Source organism: Nanorana parkeri, unplaced genomic scaffold (assembly GCF_000935625.1).
Source record: "Nanorana parkeri isolate BGI_ZX_2015 unplaced genomic scaffold, ASM93562v1 scaffold276, whole genome shotgun sequence".
In the NCBI taxonomy this organism is placed as follows: domain Eukaryota; kingdom Metazoa; phylum Chordata; class Amphibia; order Anura; family Dicroglossidae; genus Nanorana; species Nanorana parkeri.
This window is the reverse complement of record NW_017306544.1, coordinates 350,085-369,533: the sequence shown is the minus strand read 5'-3', so window position 1 is coordinate 369,533 and position 19,449 is coordinate 350,085. Positions and strand designations below refer to the sequence as shown.

General features: G+C 41.7%; 1 protein-coding gene across 1 annotated transcript in view; it reads right to left on the bottom strand.

Annotated features, from left to right (window-relative positions):
• The window catches only part of SLC6A17 (solute carrier family 6 member 17), a 55,200-nt gene that overhangs the window by 7,658 nt on the left and 28,093 nt on the right, over positions 1 to 19,449 (bottom strand). The window contains exons 9-10 of the mRNA XM_018557262.1: positions 14,150 to 14,342; positions 4,783 to 4,942 (exon numbers count right to left, since the gene is read on the bottom strand). Of these exons, the coding sequence (XP_018412764.1) occupies positions 4,783 to 4,942; positions 14,150 to 14,342 (353 nt within the window). The remainder of the gene's footprint in view (positions 1 to 4,782; positions 4,943 to 14,149; positions 14,343 to 19,449) is intronic.

The window sequence follows — 19,449 nt, the reverse complement described above, 5'->3', positions numbered from 1 at the left end:
CCCCCCCCCCCCCCCCAGAGTTATCCCAGGCTACCCTGTCCCCATTGCAGACCCAGGAGAGAACGGAGGAAGATCAGCACACTTCCACCTGCTGATCTCCCCTACAATCTCTAAATGCGGGAGGATTTGTATTACATCACTTCCGCCTTCAGCCTGTCATTTCTCTGGCTTCTGTAGCTGGAAAAGAAGCTGGTGAAGCAGACATGCTTTATCAGCTCCTTTGGGGGTCCCTAGGTGACATAAGGGGCCTAATAAACCCCTGATGTCTTCATAAAGTTATGCACAGAAGACCAAGTTGCCACTTACAAACCCAAAGGCCTGATGATGAAAGGCTTATGAAGCTTTAACTGCTACAGTGGAAAAAGCAGTAACATTTACAGGAAAGATCCTTCTGGATATAGTGTAAGAAAAAGCTGCAAGTCCCTTCTTCATGACACACAATGAATCTATTTTTCAAGGAAATTGATATTTGTATTGAGGTACAGTCATGTGAGAAAGAAAGTACACACTCTTTGAATTCTATGGTTTTATAAACATAAAGCCAAAATGGAGAAGTTATGTGTGAAAAACCAAGTACACCCTTACTGCTTCCATAGGAATTAAGGTACCTTGCAGTGATTTAGTCTACTATGAACTTCTCTGTATACCAAAGTATCTTAGAATCAACTGTGAGGCTATATGTCCAACAGCTAAAGCTTGGCCGAAATTGGGTCATGCAACACAACAATGATCCCAAGCACACCAGCAAATCTACAACAGAATGCCTGAAAAAAGAAACGAATCAAGGAGTTGCAATGGCCCAGTCAAAGTGCAGACCTCAACCCAATTGAAATGCTGTGGTGGGACCTTAAGAGAGCTGTGCATAAACAAAGGCCCGCAAACCCCAATGAACTGAAGCAGCGCTGCAAAGAAGAGTGGGACAACATTTTTCCACAATGATGTGAGAGACCGATAAAGTCATACAGAAAACGATTACTTAAAGGCTATTGCTGTTAAAGGTGGTTCTACAAGCGATTGAATAATAAGATGTACTTAGTTCTCCACTTTGGCTTTATGTTTGGAAAAGAAATAAGGACATGGTGCAATATGTCATGTGTTGTTGTTCATCTGAGGATGTAAAGTATTTACCAAGTTTTAACACCTGCTAAGAACCAGGTGATTTTTATTATGACCTGATACTTAAAACCATAGAATTCAAAGAGGGTGTACTTAGTTTTTCACACGATTGTACATCCTGATGGCCTTAACCGAATATAATGAGTGCAAAGCTCTCAAAGGATAAACCGAAACCTGACAACACAAGAGTAACACAATCTCCTCATGAAGGTCCACAAGGGTCCACAAGAGTATTTCCTGGATGTTTTTAAGGCTACTGCAAAACTGCTGGAATCAGGCTGAGGTCCCATGGCTCAAGCCTAACAGAGGGAATAAGATGGAGGTACACACCAAGAATAGCAAAAGAAATACCAATGTCAAGAGCCACTAAACCACTTCCTGCTGGGGAAACATTAGGATACTACTGATCAAAAAGTTGCAGGATCAACCACCTGAGACTACACCCCCCTTGTACCACCTAAAATAGAATTTTTATTTACGTTGTTTCTCCTCAGTCTTGTGGCATCCCACTCATAGTCCTGAAGGACTCTATAAATCCCCATGTTATGCTTTTGCTCAATTTCTTTGTTTTATTTAATATTTGTTTATTCAATCTCTTTTCATATTCTTTGGTTACTGTTCCACTTATTCTGTTGGTTGGTGCACTTCATTTAAATAATACATGCTTCTTTATCATAAGGTACCTTGCAGTACGGTTATTCTTGGACTGCCTTGCTTTGAACTCATGACACCATATTTCCTTGTGTAATAAGCAAATAATATCTTTAGGCCCTACTTTTTCTTCATGTCTGCCACCCTCACTAGTACTAGTGGTCACCTTTTCCAATTTGTCTTGCCTCAGTATGCTAATTGCTCTGGATGTATTTGAAAAAAACAAGCTGAGATCGTAGCTCCCCATAAGCCTTATGAATGTGCCATCAAATTGCTTCCTTGAACCTTCCCTCCTCATGTTAAAACTTGCCCACTTCCTCTGACCGGCAGTGCCGCAAGGGAAAATGGAGCCGGCTTCCCGGCCAATCAGGAAGCCCGGGCGGTGGGTAATGACTCACGGCCCAGCTTCCTGATTGGCCGGGAAGCTGGCTCCATGCTGATTGGCCAGGAAGCTGGCATCATGCTGATTGGCTGGGAAGCCGGCAATCAGCATGGAGTTGGGCAGTGGGTAATGACCCGCCTCCCTGCTTTCGGATTGCCTGGGAAGCCGGCTCCATGCTACCGGAAGTACCGGTATCGGCGAGTACCGAAATATAAATATCGCTACTAGTACTAAATACCGAAAAAACGGTATTGATGCATCCCTACTAAATAGACTTGAGGGGGGCCTACAACATCATTCGTATAAAAAAAAACCCCCATAAAGAACAGCATTTAGCACGCAAGATGGGCATTACAAATACCTGGTGATTACTTTTGTAATGCTCCTGCTGTTTTCCAGGATTTCATTCATTACATGTTTACAGACAATCTTGATCCATTTATTCTTTTCTACCTAGGTAACATTCTTATTTATTTTACCTCTATCCCACAACATCATATTCATGTACGGAAGGTTCTTCTTCATCTTTGAGAAAATGGTCCCTATGCCAAGGCGGAGGATCGTTGTTTTGAGCAGGGAAAGGTTTTCTCCTTAGGTTTCATCTTGTCCTCTGAAGGTATTGAGATTATCCCAGTAAAGTTGTTGCAGCCAATCAAAAATGCCTCAACTCTGTAAAAACTGTTCAACAATTCCTGGGGTTCTCACAATGACTATTGATAATCCATAAAGGTGTTTTTTAAGATAGTTTTTCCTCTTACTGCCCTGACTAAAAAGGGTTTTTAATTTCCTGATGCTCAAAAAGCCTTTGTAACACTATTTGTTCTTAAAGCTGATGTGTCCGATATTGCCAACTTCTCTCAGTGTTCTGATTTTCAAGGCAAACAACCCAGTGTCCATTTTTCTATGAATGTATTTGCTACTGAACACAACTATGATCTTACTAATTGTGAACTGCTTTCCATCAAGCTCACCTTGGAAGTGAGTGGGGTCATCTTTGGTAAGCATCTTTTATGTCAATTAACATTCTGAATAACCACAAAACTAGGAGTATCTTATTTTTGACGAGAGACTAAATTATTGTCAGGTCTGCTGGGCCTTCTTTTCAAGATTTAAGGCCCCATTCACACAAAAATCGGCCTGCACGTACAGCTCCGTGCGGGGCCGTACCAAGTAGCTGCCAGGAAGGACAGGGGCTGCGTGTGATTAGTATGATTGCAGGTCCGTAGGGGTGCAGGTGATCGTATTCAGACGCCGCCGGAATGGATCCTGTATGCGTCCCGGCCAGAAAACCCGCACCCCTACGGACCTGCAATCATACTAATCACACGCAGCCCCTGTCCTTCCTGGCAGCTACTTGGTACGGCCCTGCACGCAGCACGGAGCTGTACGTGCAGGTCGATTTGTGTGTGCATGGGGCCTAAAGGTGAACTCTGGGCTGCAGTGTTTGTTAACTTCTTTTTTTGTTTAGGGAATGACAAATAAGGTAAAATAATTGACCTCATCTCTCACTTGGTGCAGTCCTCTGTTATCAGAGGCTGCTAGGATGTGGGTGTTCCCTAAGCGTCTTGCATTGTACATGATAACGTTGCAGAACTGCAACTGGTTGGGCACTAAAGAGAAGCAATTTCGGGGTCTTGCGCCGCAGAGGAAGCTGGAAGGAGCAAGGAAAAAGCCACCTTAGTTCAATTCCCCTAGACAAAACAAGCAATTAACTTTCTCCAATCTGAGCTTCAACTTTAATTTTACTGTCACTTTTTCACCTGGTACCAAGAATACCGATTGTTCTCTTTCCCGTTATAGATTCGTTTCACTCTATAGTTCCCATTCAGGAACCAATCATATCCTTCCATGATGATTTCTACAAATCATTTACATCTGCTGACTAAGCTTAAGAACACTTATCACCAAGTTCCATCCTCTTATACTGCTGAAAAACTCTTTGACCAGTTCCTGGGATGCTTAGTATTTCAAGCACAGAATAACTAGGTAGAACTTTTTCCTATGGCTGCATTTTCAAGGGTCTCCTTTCTACTGCCTCATTGGAATTCCATCACCTGTCCTGCTGTTTCCTGTTGCCTCTTCAGATGTTCCTGCTTTGGATTTGAATCTATAAACGTTTCATGCAGGATGGCCTCAAAACCTTGCTTCCTTTTCTGCTGATGCTGCACAAAAGAAAAAGGCTAACAGACACCACCAGCCTACCCCAGCTCTTAAGGTGGGTGATTTTATGTAGATTTCTACTAGAAACATTAAAGTACACTATAACTAAAGGCAAAACTTTTTTTTAGATTTGGATGACACAGAGAAAGGTTAGGACCACTGTCAAGTTTAGTCACCAGATGGGGCCTGACCATTAGTTTTCATTTCTTTGCACCTAGCTTTCTGAAGGTGGCAATATAAACCCAGAGGTCCTATGATATATCTGATCATCACTCTGTACTTCATTGAGGGATACAGAAATAAATATTATTTTATAACAAACATTTTTATATTTCTATAAAAAAAAACGGTCTCAAAACACATAATAAAAAAGACAACTTATTTTCATATAATTTTGCTTGTCAGTTTGGGTACATTAAAAAAATACTAGATTCAGGTTCAATGTGTTAATCAGACAGTGATATGATTCTTACTTCTTTGTGCCATACACCCAAGCTACTGCAATATTTTCCAGGATGACCACAATGGTGAGTGGTAGAGTGGCAGAGTAATCATCAAACATGGAGACGAAATAATTCCCCGAACGCTGAACAAAGATCAAGCCCAGCAGGAAGGCAAGGATGCAACAGCCGACTACAATTATTAGCAGAAAGAAAAAAAATACAGTGAAATGATGAGTATGGTACATGAATGTAACTTTATAAACATGCAAGTAATACATGCAACCCACAGTGGATTGGGTCAGTTCTGCTGTCAACAACAGAACAGCCATAGTCCAGATCCATGTGAACTTGCTGTACATGCTTTGTCAAAAGGCTGTATTCTTGCAAGTGAGGCATATACATAAACCTTAAAATATCATAAAGCTATGCTATGACTGATTACAGCAGATTAGATGAAGTTCATGTCTTGATTATGTATGCATTAGCACTTCAGTTCACAATAGTGAGTCGATTCATTTTTTCAGCAATTACAGTGGAGACTATATATGGCTTCTTATATACGCTTTGTTCTGAAGATAGTATACCTTGCTAAACATATTGGATTCAGGTAGGATGGAGTTATTGGCTTATTTTGTAACACCGCAGACAGAAATTAAGTGAATCAGCTGTTAGCAACTAATTAGACACATTTTTGGCAGAATAGTGTAAGTGTAATAGTGCAATCTAATAAAAGGTGATTTTGGATTGGCTGTTATGGGTTACAGTGTCTTGCAAGATGTTAAAATAAAACACAAACCTGGGCAATTCTGACAGACTCAGGATGAAAGCATGCATAAGCAGTAATAACCTTAAGTGATAACATCAGGAGATGCAGAGATACAGCTACCAAAATATATATGCAGATCTCGACTTTTCTTCAGATCTTGCCACACCACTTTGCTTTCCAAGCCTCCATATTAACTTGTGAAAATCCTGTTGCATTAAAAGAGAACTTAAGCCAAACCTTTTTTTCTGGCTTTAGTCCCCTTTTGGGTCAAAAGAGTACATTTACTCCTGTTTACTGATGTACTCCTGTGACCCAAACTCGCTATTTGCTGACAGTGCAGAGCCGTGCTGCAGCCAGCAAAGATCCCAACAATATTTTCGGGATCCTCTCTGTTGCATAATTCCCAGCAGGCTCTGCCTCTCTAGAGCCAGACCCATCCGTGCCTGCCCCATCCTGGCTGTTCCTCCAATGAGTGCTGGAGGAGCAGAGAGGGGAGGGGGAAATCCCTGTGGGAAGCAGTGACTGACAATCACTGCTCTCTGCAGGGAGAAGACCTTGAGGTGACCGATCAGCGGTATGTGATCTCTCAGCTCTCAATCTATAGAGCCGGCATGTGACACCGTAGGTCTAAGTATTGAGAAGAGTACATTTTACTCTTCCAATACTTCTGCTTTAAATTACTACTGACAAACTACAGAAGAAAAGCAGAAATGTGCATATAATTTACGATTCATCTATGTATTTGGATCTAAAGTTTTCCCCATGGCATGTTCATACTTGCTATAGCTGTATCTTGCCACTGTATTGCTGGTCATTCTCTTTCCTTCAACTTTTTCAAGCATTATTGTCTTTTCCAACAAGTTGGTTCTTTGAACCAGAGTTCAAAGGGATCATCTTTTTTGTCTTGCTTGCTCATTGTCCAGCTTTTACATCCAGAGAGAGTGACAGAAAATACCTTACCCTCGATAATTCTGATCTTGGTACTTAGACACATCAGTACTTTTGAAAATCTTTTTTAGGATTTCCACCCTTGGGCTTCTAAGTGCCAGTCTGCATCATATTTTTGACTGCTGGATCCCTTTTGTTAATAATTGATCCAAGAAGGCAAAAGCTGTCTACTACTTCTATGTCTTCACCATGAACTCTGGAGTTAGCTGTCTATCCTGTTGTCATAACCTTATTTTTCTTGATATTTAGATGAAATTCCATCTTTTAAAAGAAACAAGGCTTTTGTACTTTAACTTTCTCTATGATCTCCTCTACAGTTTCAACTATGAGTGTATTGTCATCAAAGGTTGTTAATGTTCCCTTCATCAATCCTAAAACTTCTTTTATTTTCCGCCAGCCTGGCTTCTTATTATATGTTCAGCATACAGGGTTAATAAGTATGGTGAGAGTATGCAGTCTTGTTTAACTCTGACCTTAAATCAGTCTATGTTTCTATTTGCTTGTTTCCTGATAAGAACAATGAGATGTTCAGGTTCCCACTCTTTCATTCCATTTTGGGTAGAGTTCAGAAGAGTTGGTGTGTTTTTTATTCATGTGTAATGCCAGTAAAAAGATTTCTGTTCACTTTTTATCCCTGTGATATTAGGACAAGAAATAAGGAAAACGAAGTGTCACCAGGGCAGACAGTATTTAGACCCGGAAAATGGATTTTTGCAGTTAACTTTTTCTTATAGGTAATTAGGGGTCACATTAATTCAGAGACAAGGTGGTTATACTGCTGCATACAATGGATTGCAAACTCTTAAAGCGGTTAGTATGCCAGATATAATCCGTCCTACTTCCACCATGCTCCAGTTTTGTGAAAAAGCGAGGGGTGGTGCCTAATTCCCCTAAAGAAAAACATTTTATGGTAAGTACAAAAATCCTGTTTTCTTGATCATTCATTAAAGTAAATAAGGTTAGGTTTGAGACAAGAGGAATGTCCAAAAGCAGACCAAATGAAGGGCAGACAACACAGGAAACAAAAGGCTAACAAGCCCTCCAAAACAACTGTGTAAAACCGGGGTAGCTTGTAGCTCAAAGAGCTACCTGAAGGACTTTTCATCTGATACTGGCAGAGAAGAGCCCTGAACATCCACTTGGTAGAACTTAGCAAATGTGTGAATAGAAGACTGGGTGGCAGCCTTGCAAATCTGAGAAACAGACAGCTGAAGGCTGAAGAGGCACTCACTGATCTAGTGGAGTGCACAATGACAGGAAAAGGTGTAATCTTGTTCCTAACCCATCCAGCAATAGTGGAACAAGAGGCAGGCTGTCCCTTATGGGAACCTTCAGGAATGATAAGGTAATTAGTCTGTTGGACGGAAGCCATAGTGGAGAGGTAAACACAAACAGCTTGCGCCGCATCCAAACAATGGAGGCATATCTCTTTGGAATGTACAGGTACAGGACAGGGAGGTGGAAGCACAATGTCTTGTGAAAGGTGAAAACCACATTAGAGATAAAGGAGGCTCTAAGCCTTAGGACAACTTTGTCCCTGTGCAGCACCAGAAAAGGGTCCTCATAAGACAAGGCCACTAACTCAAACTTACCTCGTAGAGAGTGAAATAGACAAATTAATATCTCTGATAGGCTCCAAAGGCAGTTTTTGAAGGGTTAACAGAACCAGGTTGAGCTTCCACAGAATCACAGGTGGATTTATAGATTGAACTGTCACACTCTGCACAATATATTTTACCAGGCAATGAGAGGCAAAGGAGTTGATTTACCAAAGGCAAATAGGCTGTTCACTTTGCAAGGGAAGTTTCCCCTTAATTAGTGACATGAAGCTCTGCTGACCACCATCATCCAATCACGAGCAAGCAAAAATGCTGTTTTTATTTTCCTTTCCTTATTGGGTTTTTTTACAAAGTGAAATTTCACCACATTTACTAAGCTAAGAAAAATGTCCCTGGACAGTGCAAATTCCCTTGCCAAGTGAACATCCTATTCGCCTTTAGTAAATCAACCCCAAACAGTCTGGAAAAGAATTACAAGAGCCGAGATCTGGCCTTTGATGGTACTCAAAGCCAAATGCTGATCCAGACCAGACTGGAGAAAGGCCAGGATGCGTCACTACAGAGTAACTCCCGAGATGGAATTTCCATGTCTTGCACCATGCGAAAGTACACCTTCCAGTTACGATGATAGACCCTGTGAGTGGTGCATTTCCTAGCCTTTATGAGTGTAGAAAGAATGAAATCAGGCTTTTAGGACTATGGCTTTAACAGCCATGGCCTAAATGTCAGTGATCATGAAGCAGAGTGGTAAATCGCTACTTGGGACAGTAGAATCAGGTGATCTGGAAGAGCCCACGGAGAGTCTGTAAGGAGTCTGGTGAGGTCAGAGCACCACATCCACCTGGGCCATTTTGGTGCAGTAAGTATCACTTGGATGCCCTCCGTTTCAATCCTGAGAAGCAGACAAGGAAGAAGCTTCAGAGGGAGGAAAGTCATAGATCAGGTTATACCTATCCCACAGAGTCAACAGGACATCCATTGCCATGGCTAGAAGGTACCTAGACCTGGAGACAAACCTACTCGGTTTGTCGTTGTCTTGAAACCAGGTGGTCCAGATCTGATGTTCCCCGATTGTGACAGTGGTTTGACAACTGAGAAAATCCCTCTGCCAATTTTCCACACCTGGAATGTGCTCAATGGACAGAGTTGGAATGTGACGTTCTACTACTGTAAGCCACAGTTTGATTGACCTCTCTGTAAGCCAAAAGACCTCTGGTTCCTCCCTTATGGTTTATGTATGCCACATCTAATTGAATCCAGGTTAACTTTGCAATCAAGACGAGCTTCCTTCGACGACCAAGTTCCCTGCACCAAACATGTATCTAGAACTCCTCCCTAGCCACTTGAATGAAGTCGTTGAGTGCTTTTAGATCCAGAATGGGGCAAATGCATTTTGCTTTGGGGACAGTGAATATGTCTGTCTGAGTATAAAACCCTGAAACCTTTCTTTTTCCGGAAGCATGGTTATGACTCCCTAAGAGAGCCATTGAGCGAGAGCAGCATAGTGGTCTGCTCATCTTTGCCGGAATTTTGGAATGCTTGACATCATTCAGCGGAGAAGTGGTAGAGTTTGAAACTGTAGCTTGTAGACCCTGGATACCATGTCCATCACCCAAGCATCCAATATACTGTATGTTCAATCCAGGTGGTAGCAAAGGCTAACAATAAAAAGTGGGGGCATCACCTCATTGCAAGGAGGACTAGCTTACAGACTTGGAGGCTTTGGGATTCCAAGGCTTGTGATGAAACTGATATCCAGGCCTGGCCTTCGAGCAAGAGGACTGAGATAAACCAAAAGAACGCTTTTTAGCTTATGAGATAGAAGATTTTCCAGTCTGAGGCTTAGCCATTTTTTTCTGGGACAAAAGGGTGCTTCTTACGCCTGTGATGTTCTTGATAAAGTTGTTCAGAGAGGTTCCAAAAGGGGCACTCACCATCAAAGGGCATGCACAACATGCATTTTTTGCAGTGATGTTCTGCAGACCAGCATTTGTCCCAAAGGGTACTTTGCATATGTACAGACAAAAGGTCCATTCTAGATATCAGGTGTAAGATATTTGCAAGCCTGTCAATACAATAGTATAGGGCAACAGGTAAAAGTTCAAATTGTTGGAAAACTGAATAATCAGTACAGATTGAACCAAGATCACAAGACATGTGCTTGGACCATACAAGGTTGGGCAGATGGACATCACAGCAATGACTGGCTCCAGTTCTGTAACAATAATTGCAGCTTTTAAATAAAAAAAATCTAAATGCACATTTCTTCATACAAAAAAAATGCAATTATTGATTTGCATTGGAGCCAGTAAAGCATTGCAACCACGATCAGTGGATCTTGGGTGCAATGCTCTGGTTCCTGCAGATTCTCCCTTTCGTCTGTCCATACAGAGGTATGGACATTCAGTAAGATGAATGAGAGGAAGAGTTAATGGACTACAAGTGAGGTGACATCACCACACCTGTATTCCATTGAGAACTACAAGTTTCTCTACTGTGGTGACAAATGGGACTTTCTCTTTCAACAGATGCTGACAAAGGTTCTTCTCCAGCCACACCAAATTAAAAAATGTAAACAAGCCTGCGGTGATAAGAACCCCGTAATTCAGGTAAAAGGGTGGTCAGGTGGGAAAACTTAGCCTTTAAGGAACAGCTCCTCAATGGGGTATAGCTGGGCAAAATGCTTTAGAAAAATAGCTGGGCAAAATGCAAAATGCACAAACTCATCGAAAAAAGATAGGTTACATTCCTCTTCATCCTTAGCTGAATGCAGCTACAGGCAAATCAGAACTCTGACACAGAATGGGAGGATGCCTGCTGCATACTCTGCATGCCAAGTCAGCTATCATGAAAGTGATTTTAGCCATGAAGTCTGACATGGTTGCAAAATAACGCAGAAAAGGGAGCTACACTTAGGAGTGTTAGGGAAAACTCCAAGGAGCATGAGGATTCCAGCAGGGGACAGCTGTTCAGGATGTTCGGGTCAGGCTGTGGGCAGGGGCACCACAAGCTGCCCCAGAGCTGTTAATGGATTGGGAGGACTTCTCACGCTTCGCTTTTGATCCGATGTACTGCAAGAGTGCAGGTCCCAAAAGGGGTACTCCCGACCAGCTGCAGGGGCAGTGGCAATTATATGGCAATGTGTGACTTTGCCACTCTAAAGCAGTGGTGGTGCAGACTCTAGGTGGAGGATGGGAAAGGCTGTGAAAGTAAGTGTGCAACATAGGAGGAGGCACAGTGCATGCACAGTAGTAGAAACACAAACAGGGTGCTGTGCAGGCTCAATAAGGTGGGCGCAAGTTGCAAATTTCAAAAGTGGGGCAGCATCCTCTTACTGATCATGTCCTACTACACATGAAGAGTTGCAACCGCAGCTCCAAGCAGTAACCTCTGCAGGGTTGCAGTCGGAGACAATAGCACAATAACAACACACCAGGCACCAAAAGGGCAAGTTCCTGTGACTTTCTGCAGCGGTTGTCTGGAAGGAGTCCTGAAGACTCCAAATACAGTCAAGCTGGAGAGTGCCAAAGCAGGACACAAGAGACATGCCCCATCCAGTCTTCACCCCCTCCAGTAGGCATACCCTGGACCTGTAAAGTGCACTGCAGCTGACTCACTCAGTGCACCAGGTGTCTGGAAAGCAACCCAAGCAGAGCCCAGTGCTCTAGGGTCCCATTACAGACTCTGAGTCTGCAGTAAGGAAAGAATCTTGGTTAAAAAAAAAGATGATCTAGTGGAAAGGGTTGACTTCTCTCAGAAAGACACTAGCTTAAAACTGGAGCGTGATGTGAAGTTTACATCTGGCTGACTAACAGATTTGTTTGCTAGTGTCCAATCTCATGTAGGCAGCAGTATAACCCACTTGTTTCAGCATTAACCCCGTCTCCCCTTGATAATAGATCACTGTGACGGAAGCCTCTATTACTCTGTTATTTGGGGGGGACTGCAGGCCTGCCACCTTCCCACTGACTATGGATCTTGGCTGTGAAGGGGTTCTATTGATTGGAGGAAGGGATTGCCATGCGGCTTTGGGTTTCCCTATACCCCAGTATCCTGCCCTGTACCAGACTGTGGACTTGTATTGGGAGACCCCTTCCATGGTTCCTCAGTCACCCCTTATGTTTAAGCTACCCAGAGCCTATTATAATTACAGGGTGCAAACTCATCAGCACATGAGGAATTAACTCGACCCCTGGTTCAATTTATGAGAAACTCTACTTTCTGGAATCAGGTTGGATACAGGTTTCCTGCCATAAGCTAATGTTGAATTATCTGTTGTAATTAGGTTTAGGTGATAATCCCACACTTTGTTTATCACCTCCAAACTGCTACGTGCCAGGAAGGAATCTATTGTTCTCCTGGAGTGAAAAGCCCTTGCCCAGTGTCTGATGTTTTTTTGTTTACTTAGGGGGTTATTCAGCCGCCGAAGCCCTTCGGTTCAGCCGAACCGAAGGGCTGCTGTACGGGCTATTTACAATAGCCCGTACAGCAGCTGAACACATATGCTTTGGCTTGCCTGAGCCGAAGTTACAGCCGAAGCAGACCATTCTCCTTGCAAATCTGAACAAACAATTTTTAAAAAACGGCGCAGGGTTCTCCTCGTGATCCATACCAGACCCCTTAGGTTTGGTAGGAAAGTGAGGAGGGACCCCAAGTTAAAAAGAAAAAAAAAGTTTGGGGTTCCCCCAAAAGTTTTACCAGGCCGAGCATGGTCGGCTAAACCGAAGAGAGCCGAAGTACGGCTGAAATCAGCCATACTTGGCTGAAGTGAATAGCCGAATGGTGTTTGGCTCCCTTCACTTTGGCTCGGTTATTCACTTGGCTGCTTTCAGCAGCTTAGTGAATAACACCCTTAATCTCCTGGGACTTGTAATGTGTGCCATACCTGTCTAGGGGGAAGATTTTGTGTATAAATATTGTGGTGTTTGTCAATAAAGGGAGTCTTGGTTTCACCCTAATATATACTGGTTCTGCCTGGGTATTCTGGTTCCAGAGTGGAGGAAGCTGAATTCTGACAAAGGTACCCAGTCGAGGAAGCAGGCTGGCGGTCTGTCACAATCACCTATTCTATCATCTACATCTTTGTTCTCTTTGTATTGTAAGCAGACTATTCATTCAGAATAAATAACAATGTTAAACACTGATGTAGTAAAACAGCTGGCATCTACTTTGAATAAATCCAGGCATAGGTGCCGTCTCAAGGCGGCAGAAGTCAACTTATGTCAACTTTGTAACTGGAGGTATGTAAGTAACTAAGTGATGGCCAGGCAGCACCGAAGTAATAATGTTCCAGGAACAAGAGTTTTATTTTTGAACTTGAAAAATGTCAGTCTTCAAATTATACTTAAAATGTAAAGAAATTTACTTTTCCCCAGCTATGTTAACCAAAGCTTAAGGGTCCCTTCACACTATTTTGCTGCATTACCGCATACATGTTAGCGTATGGAATTTTGCTTCTTAATGTGCTTTGCGTTAAGTCACTCTGTTAAGTTTCAATAGGCTACAAGTGCATCATGATGGTTGCAGTGCTGATGTGTTGGTAACTGCTGTATTTTTGCATTGAGGTGCCTTTCTAAATGTGTGTTTTGCCACACATTACCCCAATGCATAGGTGTGAAGCCAGCCCAAATATGAAATTTAGTGTTACAGCATGACAACTAGAATAAAAAAAGGATGAAAGTGCTTTCTTTTAATAAAATATTAAAGAAGCAAAGCTTGTTTATTTTGAAAAAAACATAGGTGCTCAAATAAATATGAGTAAATAGCTAATGTCGATAGAAAGCTTTTAACCCAATGGACATCTGTTAAAGAAGAAAAGGATTTTACCATATGCGATTCTTTAGAGTGTTTAAAGCCTTCACAGTCCACCCTTAAAAAAAAAAAAAAACCATAGCTTTGTCTAATAAAAAACTCAGCTTACAATTTTGATGGAATAATTTCTGAGTAACTAAAACATGAGGAAATGTAGCACTAGGCAATCTTAAATGCAGGAAGAGAAATTACAAAAGAAACACAAACACATAAAAGGTTATATCTTGGTCCATACACATTACATAACCAATTTTTTTCAGTATTTATTACTAGAAGTATTATAATATAACAAAGGATACTGAATACTACTTACCCGTTAATATTTCTTTTTGTACTTTAAATGTATCAATTAAGGGTGTAATGATCCCAGACATAGTGCCAATCATACTTCCTAACCCAAGATTAATCAGCATGAAGAAAAACAAAACAGACCAAAATGGAGATGCAGGAAAATGAGTCATGGCTTCAGTGAATGCAATAAATGCCAATCCCGTTCCTTGTACAGCCTATGTCAACATGACAAAAGTAAAATTAATATTTTTTTCACACTGAATTATCAATTGTGCAGTACTTGAAAACATACAAGTGAATTATTGACTGAGGAACTGGCAACCACACACAGAATACTGTAATCCACTTAAGTAGCTATGACATTTTACATTGCTACAAAGGCCAACAATCTGTAACAAGTTAATTTAAAAGTAACTAAAATAATTCAAAGTTAATATTTAACATAAATATTTAGATATCACTATGGTGGTAGAAATGATGAATTTGAATTGAGAAAGATATTTATGGTAAACTCGCCCTAGATCTTGTATATACAATCAGCTTAAAGCTTTGTAAGGGTTACTGCATTGCCACCTCATGTTCAAACCATATATTACACAACACCCCAATACAAAAACCAAAACTGTTTTATATATCAGTATTAAAACAATAAGATGCCTCTTATACATAATCACATTCTATAGTAAAAGGTACAGAACCCATATAATTATATATGTTTCATACTATCCAGGTGAGGAAATGTTCCGCGTTTATGATTAGCCACTTAAGAGAAGCCAGCTGCCCCATACGGGAACTCTCAGCAATGATGGAGAGAGTCAGACTTGCAGATGAAAGTAGTAACAGAGAGGTAAAACACAGACAGTCTGAACCACATAGTGGAGAAAATTTCTTTAGGATGTTTAGAAGGAGGGCATAAGCCAGCAACTGCGAAACAGAAGTAGAATGACATGGGACGGAGGTCTGGCCAATTCAGAAAGGTTCACTGAGAGACTTCTAGGAGTTTGAAAACATTCACATACCACGGTTTTCCTGGGCCAGTTGGAAGCAATGAGGATTACCATAATGCCCTCATCTTGACCCAGCAAGGGAGGTGCGGCAAGAGTTTCAGAGGAGGGAAGACGTAGATCAGACTGAACTGATCCCATGGAGTCACCACACTGTTCTTGGCAACAAACTTGTCCAGTTTGTTGATAAAACTAGACGTCAGGAAGTCCACTTCCAGTGTTCTCCACCTGAGGCAAAGCACCAGAAACACCTCCATGTGAATGGACCATTCCACAGGGTCCAGAAGTTGACAATGAGGAAGTTAATCTGACAATTCTCCATTCCTGGGATGTGCAGTGGAAAGGGCAGGACAAAGCTAGTCATGACTGTGGCACTGTCCAACTGAATGCTCATCGGCTGGCCCTGTAACAGAGGGGTCCAGTATTGAAGGGAGAAACAAATAGCTCTGAGTGCTAGGAGATGTTTTCCAAGTCTCCTCCCAAGCCTGAAAGGCTGGCATTGTGAGCATCTTGCAGACCATTGTGAGGCAGGATTTTCAAGATTCCAGTGCCCGGCTGAAGCTCCATCATGCCAGGGCAAGCTTGGCCTTACTAGACAAGGGAATAGAGGTCTAGGGATCAAACCTGATTGTCATACGCAGCCAGAATGTTGGCTGCGTATGCAACAGCCTGGACTGAAAATGAACATAGGCGACAGCCTTGACAGAGGCCACCATCAAGCCCAGAACCTTTAAGCAAAACAAACAGTTGCGCAACCCCTAAACTGAGCATGGGAGTGGAGAGATTGGACTTTTCCAGGGAAAGGAAGGACAGGGCCATGTCCAAGACTAGGCCCAGGTACTGAAGTGATAACATCCTAAGTTCTGCAGGACTTGTATCATTCAATGAATGTTCGATGATAAGGCACCAACTGCTCTCTAAGGAGAAGATCGTTTAAGCAGACTACTACAGGGAGACCCTGAGGCCGAAGCAAAGCCACAACAGGGACCAGCATCTTGGTGAAGACCTGACATGCAGTGGACAGGCCAAATGAAGGACAACAAATTGGTAGTGTTGCGTGTCCACAACAAAATGCAGGTAGCATCGATGGCCAGGAAAAATTGTGATGTGAACATATAAATCCTTGATGTGTACCAAATGCCAGATAGTCTCCTAGGTGAAGGTAGGTGACTATGATCCTCTGAGCAAGGAGCTTATCTAGGGCAGTGAGCAAATCCAGAAACTGGGAAATTAAACTTCAGACTATAACCCTGTTACTATGCTCAGGATGCAGGCTTTGGGAATGTCCTGGACCCAGGAGACCTAGAAGGCTGACAAATATCACCCCTTCATAAGGAAATGTCTTTTTCCAGAATTTAGCAGGCTTCAAGGACCAGGAATTATGACAAAACTGAGGGCCTGGCTTAGGCGTGGAACTTTTCTTAAAAAAAAGGGGAGAGGAGTTTGCAGCTGGATGCTTTGACTTCTTAGTGGTATGAAGGCATTCTTGCTATTCATTACTTCCTTAATGTAGGTATCCAAAGATTCACTGAACAGGTGTTTCCTGGTAAAGGGCATACATTCAAGGCACTTCTTCCAAGGATGCTCCACAGACCAGCATTTAAGCCGTAGCATCCATCGCATGTGGACAGACAGTAGACTCATTGGAGATTTTTCTGAGGGCATCTTCCATGCCATCGACTCCGTAGCACAAAGCCATAGGAAAGAGTTCTAGCCGTTTTAAAGCAGTGATAGATAGACCCAGGATCATTAGCCATAGCTTTTCATTACACAGATAAGATCTGACACACCACCATGGCAGCAACACCAGGATGCATAAGGGAAATAGGACCTTAAAGAGGGCTTCTATGTGGAATATCCTCTACATGGGCCATTAAAGTCTTGTTTAAACAAGATATAGCTGGGTCTATGACAGGGACAGCCCATTTATTAAGAAAACCTTCAATAGGGCATTGCTGAGCAAACTGTTTAAAAAGAGTAAACTGATTTAGCGGTGATCCCAATCAAAATGTTGCAAAATGTTCTTCCAGCACTACCTTCTAAAGGTGCCCACACACCTTACAATTTATCTGCAGATTTTCTGTGGTCAGATGGAAAAGGTGCAACAGATTCCTCCATCTACACTTAACTGTGTGGATGGAGTAATCTCCACCTGGGCCAATCTGTTGCACTTTTTCCATCTGACCACAGAAAATCTGCAGATAATTGTAAGGTGTATGGGCACCTTTAGTACCACTTACTGTGCCAGCTTTTTGTTGTCATGCTCCAACTTTCTGAGCCGTGTTGCATCCATCAATTTCAAAATTACCTTATTTGTTTTCTTTAAATGGTAAATTTCCTCAGTTTAAACATTTGATATGTTTTCTATTTTCTGCTGTGAATAAAATATTAGTTTGAGATTTGCAAATCCTTGCAGACTGTTTTTATGTAGATTTTACACAGCGTCCCAACCTTTTTGGTATTGGGGTTGTAGAATAGAAAAGGGGTCGGTGTTCCGTAATCTTGACCCCTAGAATTACAACACTCTTCAGCATCGTGAGTAATCATTGTAACCCTAGGAGGGGAAGTGTGTTGCTGGCATGATCCCCAGGTGAAAATAAAGGTAAAAAAACCTAAGAGAGAAAATGCATGCAATCTCCACATTTAAGGACCAGTAAGCTGCAATAAATTACATTTTTGTGCTGTAACTGAAATGCAAACATTCTCCTGTATATTTTGAGAATGCTTCCAGTGACTGGTAAAAAAAACAAGACGATAATTGCTCATCGCCTGATTTGCATTTTGAAATACAAACCTGAGTTTTGGAAAATGTTTTGGACCCTTACATTATTCAGAGGGAGTTATACGTAACGGTAGATATTTATAATTGCGGATATCTACACGACATCACAAAAATAACAAATATTTAAACTGTTAAACTGTGTATGGCTGCTTGAAAAATAATTCTGCATTCCTAAAATTTGAGGATCTATGTCAAACTACTGTATATTACAATTATTATTTTTTTAAAAACCCTTAATTACAACAGCACTGAGTCTTGCTTAATTTTTACTTACAGACTGGAAAAGATTCATCAAAAGTAGAGGTTTGTCATTATCTGCTAAATACCTGATAACTGTTTCCACTCTCAAGGCTCCCTCTCCTTGTAAATGCTCAAAATCACTAATAAATGACTTTACATAATGTAACTCGCAAAGTAGTCTCTGCATAAACTATAAGTTATTGCAATGCATCTCTTTATTGCATTTTCATTCTTATGTACCTCCCACATGTGTTATGCCATCTGAAAGCTCAACATTCTGTCCAATCCTGCACCACAAATGGAATGGAAATGATTCTGATTGATAAGAAGAAAAATATATGCTAAATCAACCTTTAAAAAGTAAGGAATTAAGTAAGGTGAAATTTTCACTCCAAAAAATTTGCAAATCCATCAAAATAGATTTTGTTAGATTACTTTCCCCTCTGCCTGAATTTGAGGAAAATTAGTAGAGGAAATAGCCCAGGACAGCTTTATAAATTGGTAGAACAGTCAGAACGTATATTTTATGTGAAAAGAAAGGTTTATAATATGTGTTCTGGCCTTTTATAAAATATGGAGATATACCCACCATAAATCTCTTTCATTAAGTTCTTTGAGGGTTAGTCACAGAATATACAGATCCCGGATAGGGGGGACCTGACATATAGAAAATGGTATGAAGGGAGAGTAAACAGAGAGGAAGAAATCGATGCTGGGAAAGGAAGGAAGCAGTAAAAAATCTCGAATGAGACCCATTCATAGATGCAGGGAGTCTCTCTAAAAAAATGGGGGGGCATCTATTCAAGGGGTCCATATAGTATACAATTTGTCCATTGTGTCATCTTGACCAACTGAGATTCTCGAAGAACATGGTATGGGACATATCAAAAAGTAGCCAAAGAGAAAGTGTGAGGGTCTTCCAAGAACACCCACTTAGCAGTCACCCACTTAGCAGTCGTAATTATGTGCCGACGCAGCTTAAAATTAGTTGGGGTGTAACCACACGGTTTCCTTTTTAGGAGAGTAACATAGGGGCCCTTCTGGATGGAGAGCCCATCACAGTTTGGATATATGGTGAATTTTGGACCCGTATTCGGATACGAATGGACAATCCTACCAGATGTGGGCAAACGTGTCATCCGCTTGACCTCCCCTAAAGCAGTTAGATTGGTAAGATGGGAGGGCCCTAGAAAATCAATGTGGGACCAAGTGGCAGTGCATGAGTAACTTGTGAATGGTCTTCAAGGCTGGCAGTGTGGCTGAGCTTTTAGAAATGGAGGTTCAGATCTGGTCCCA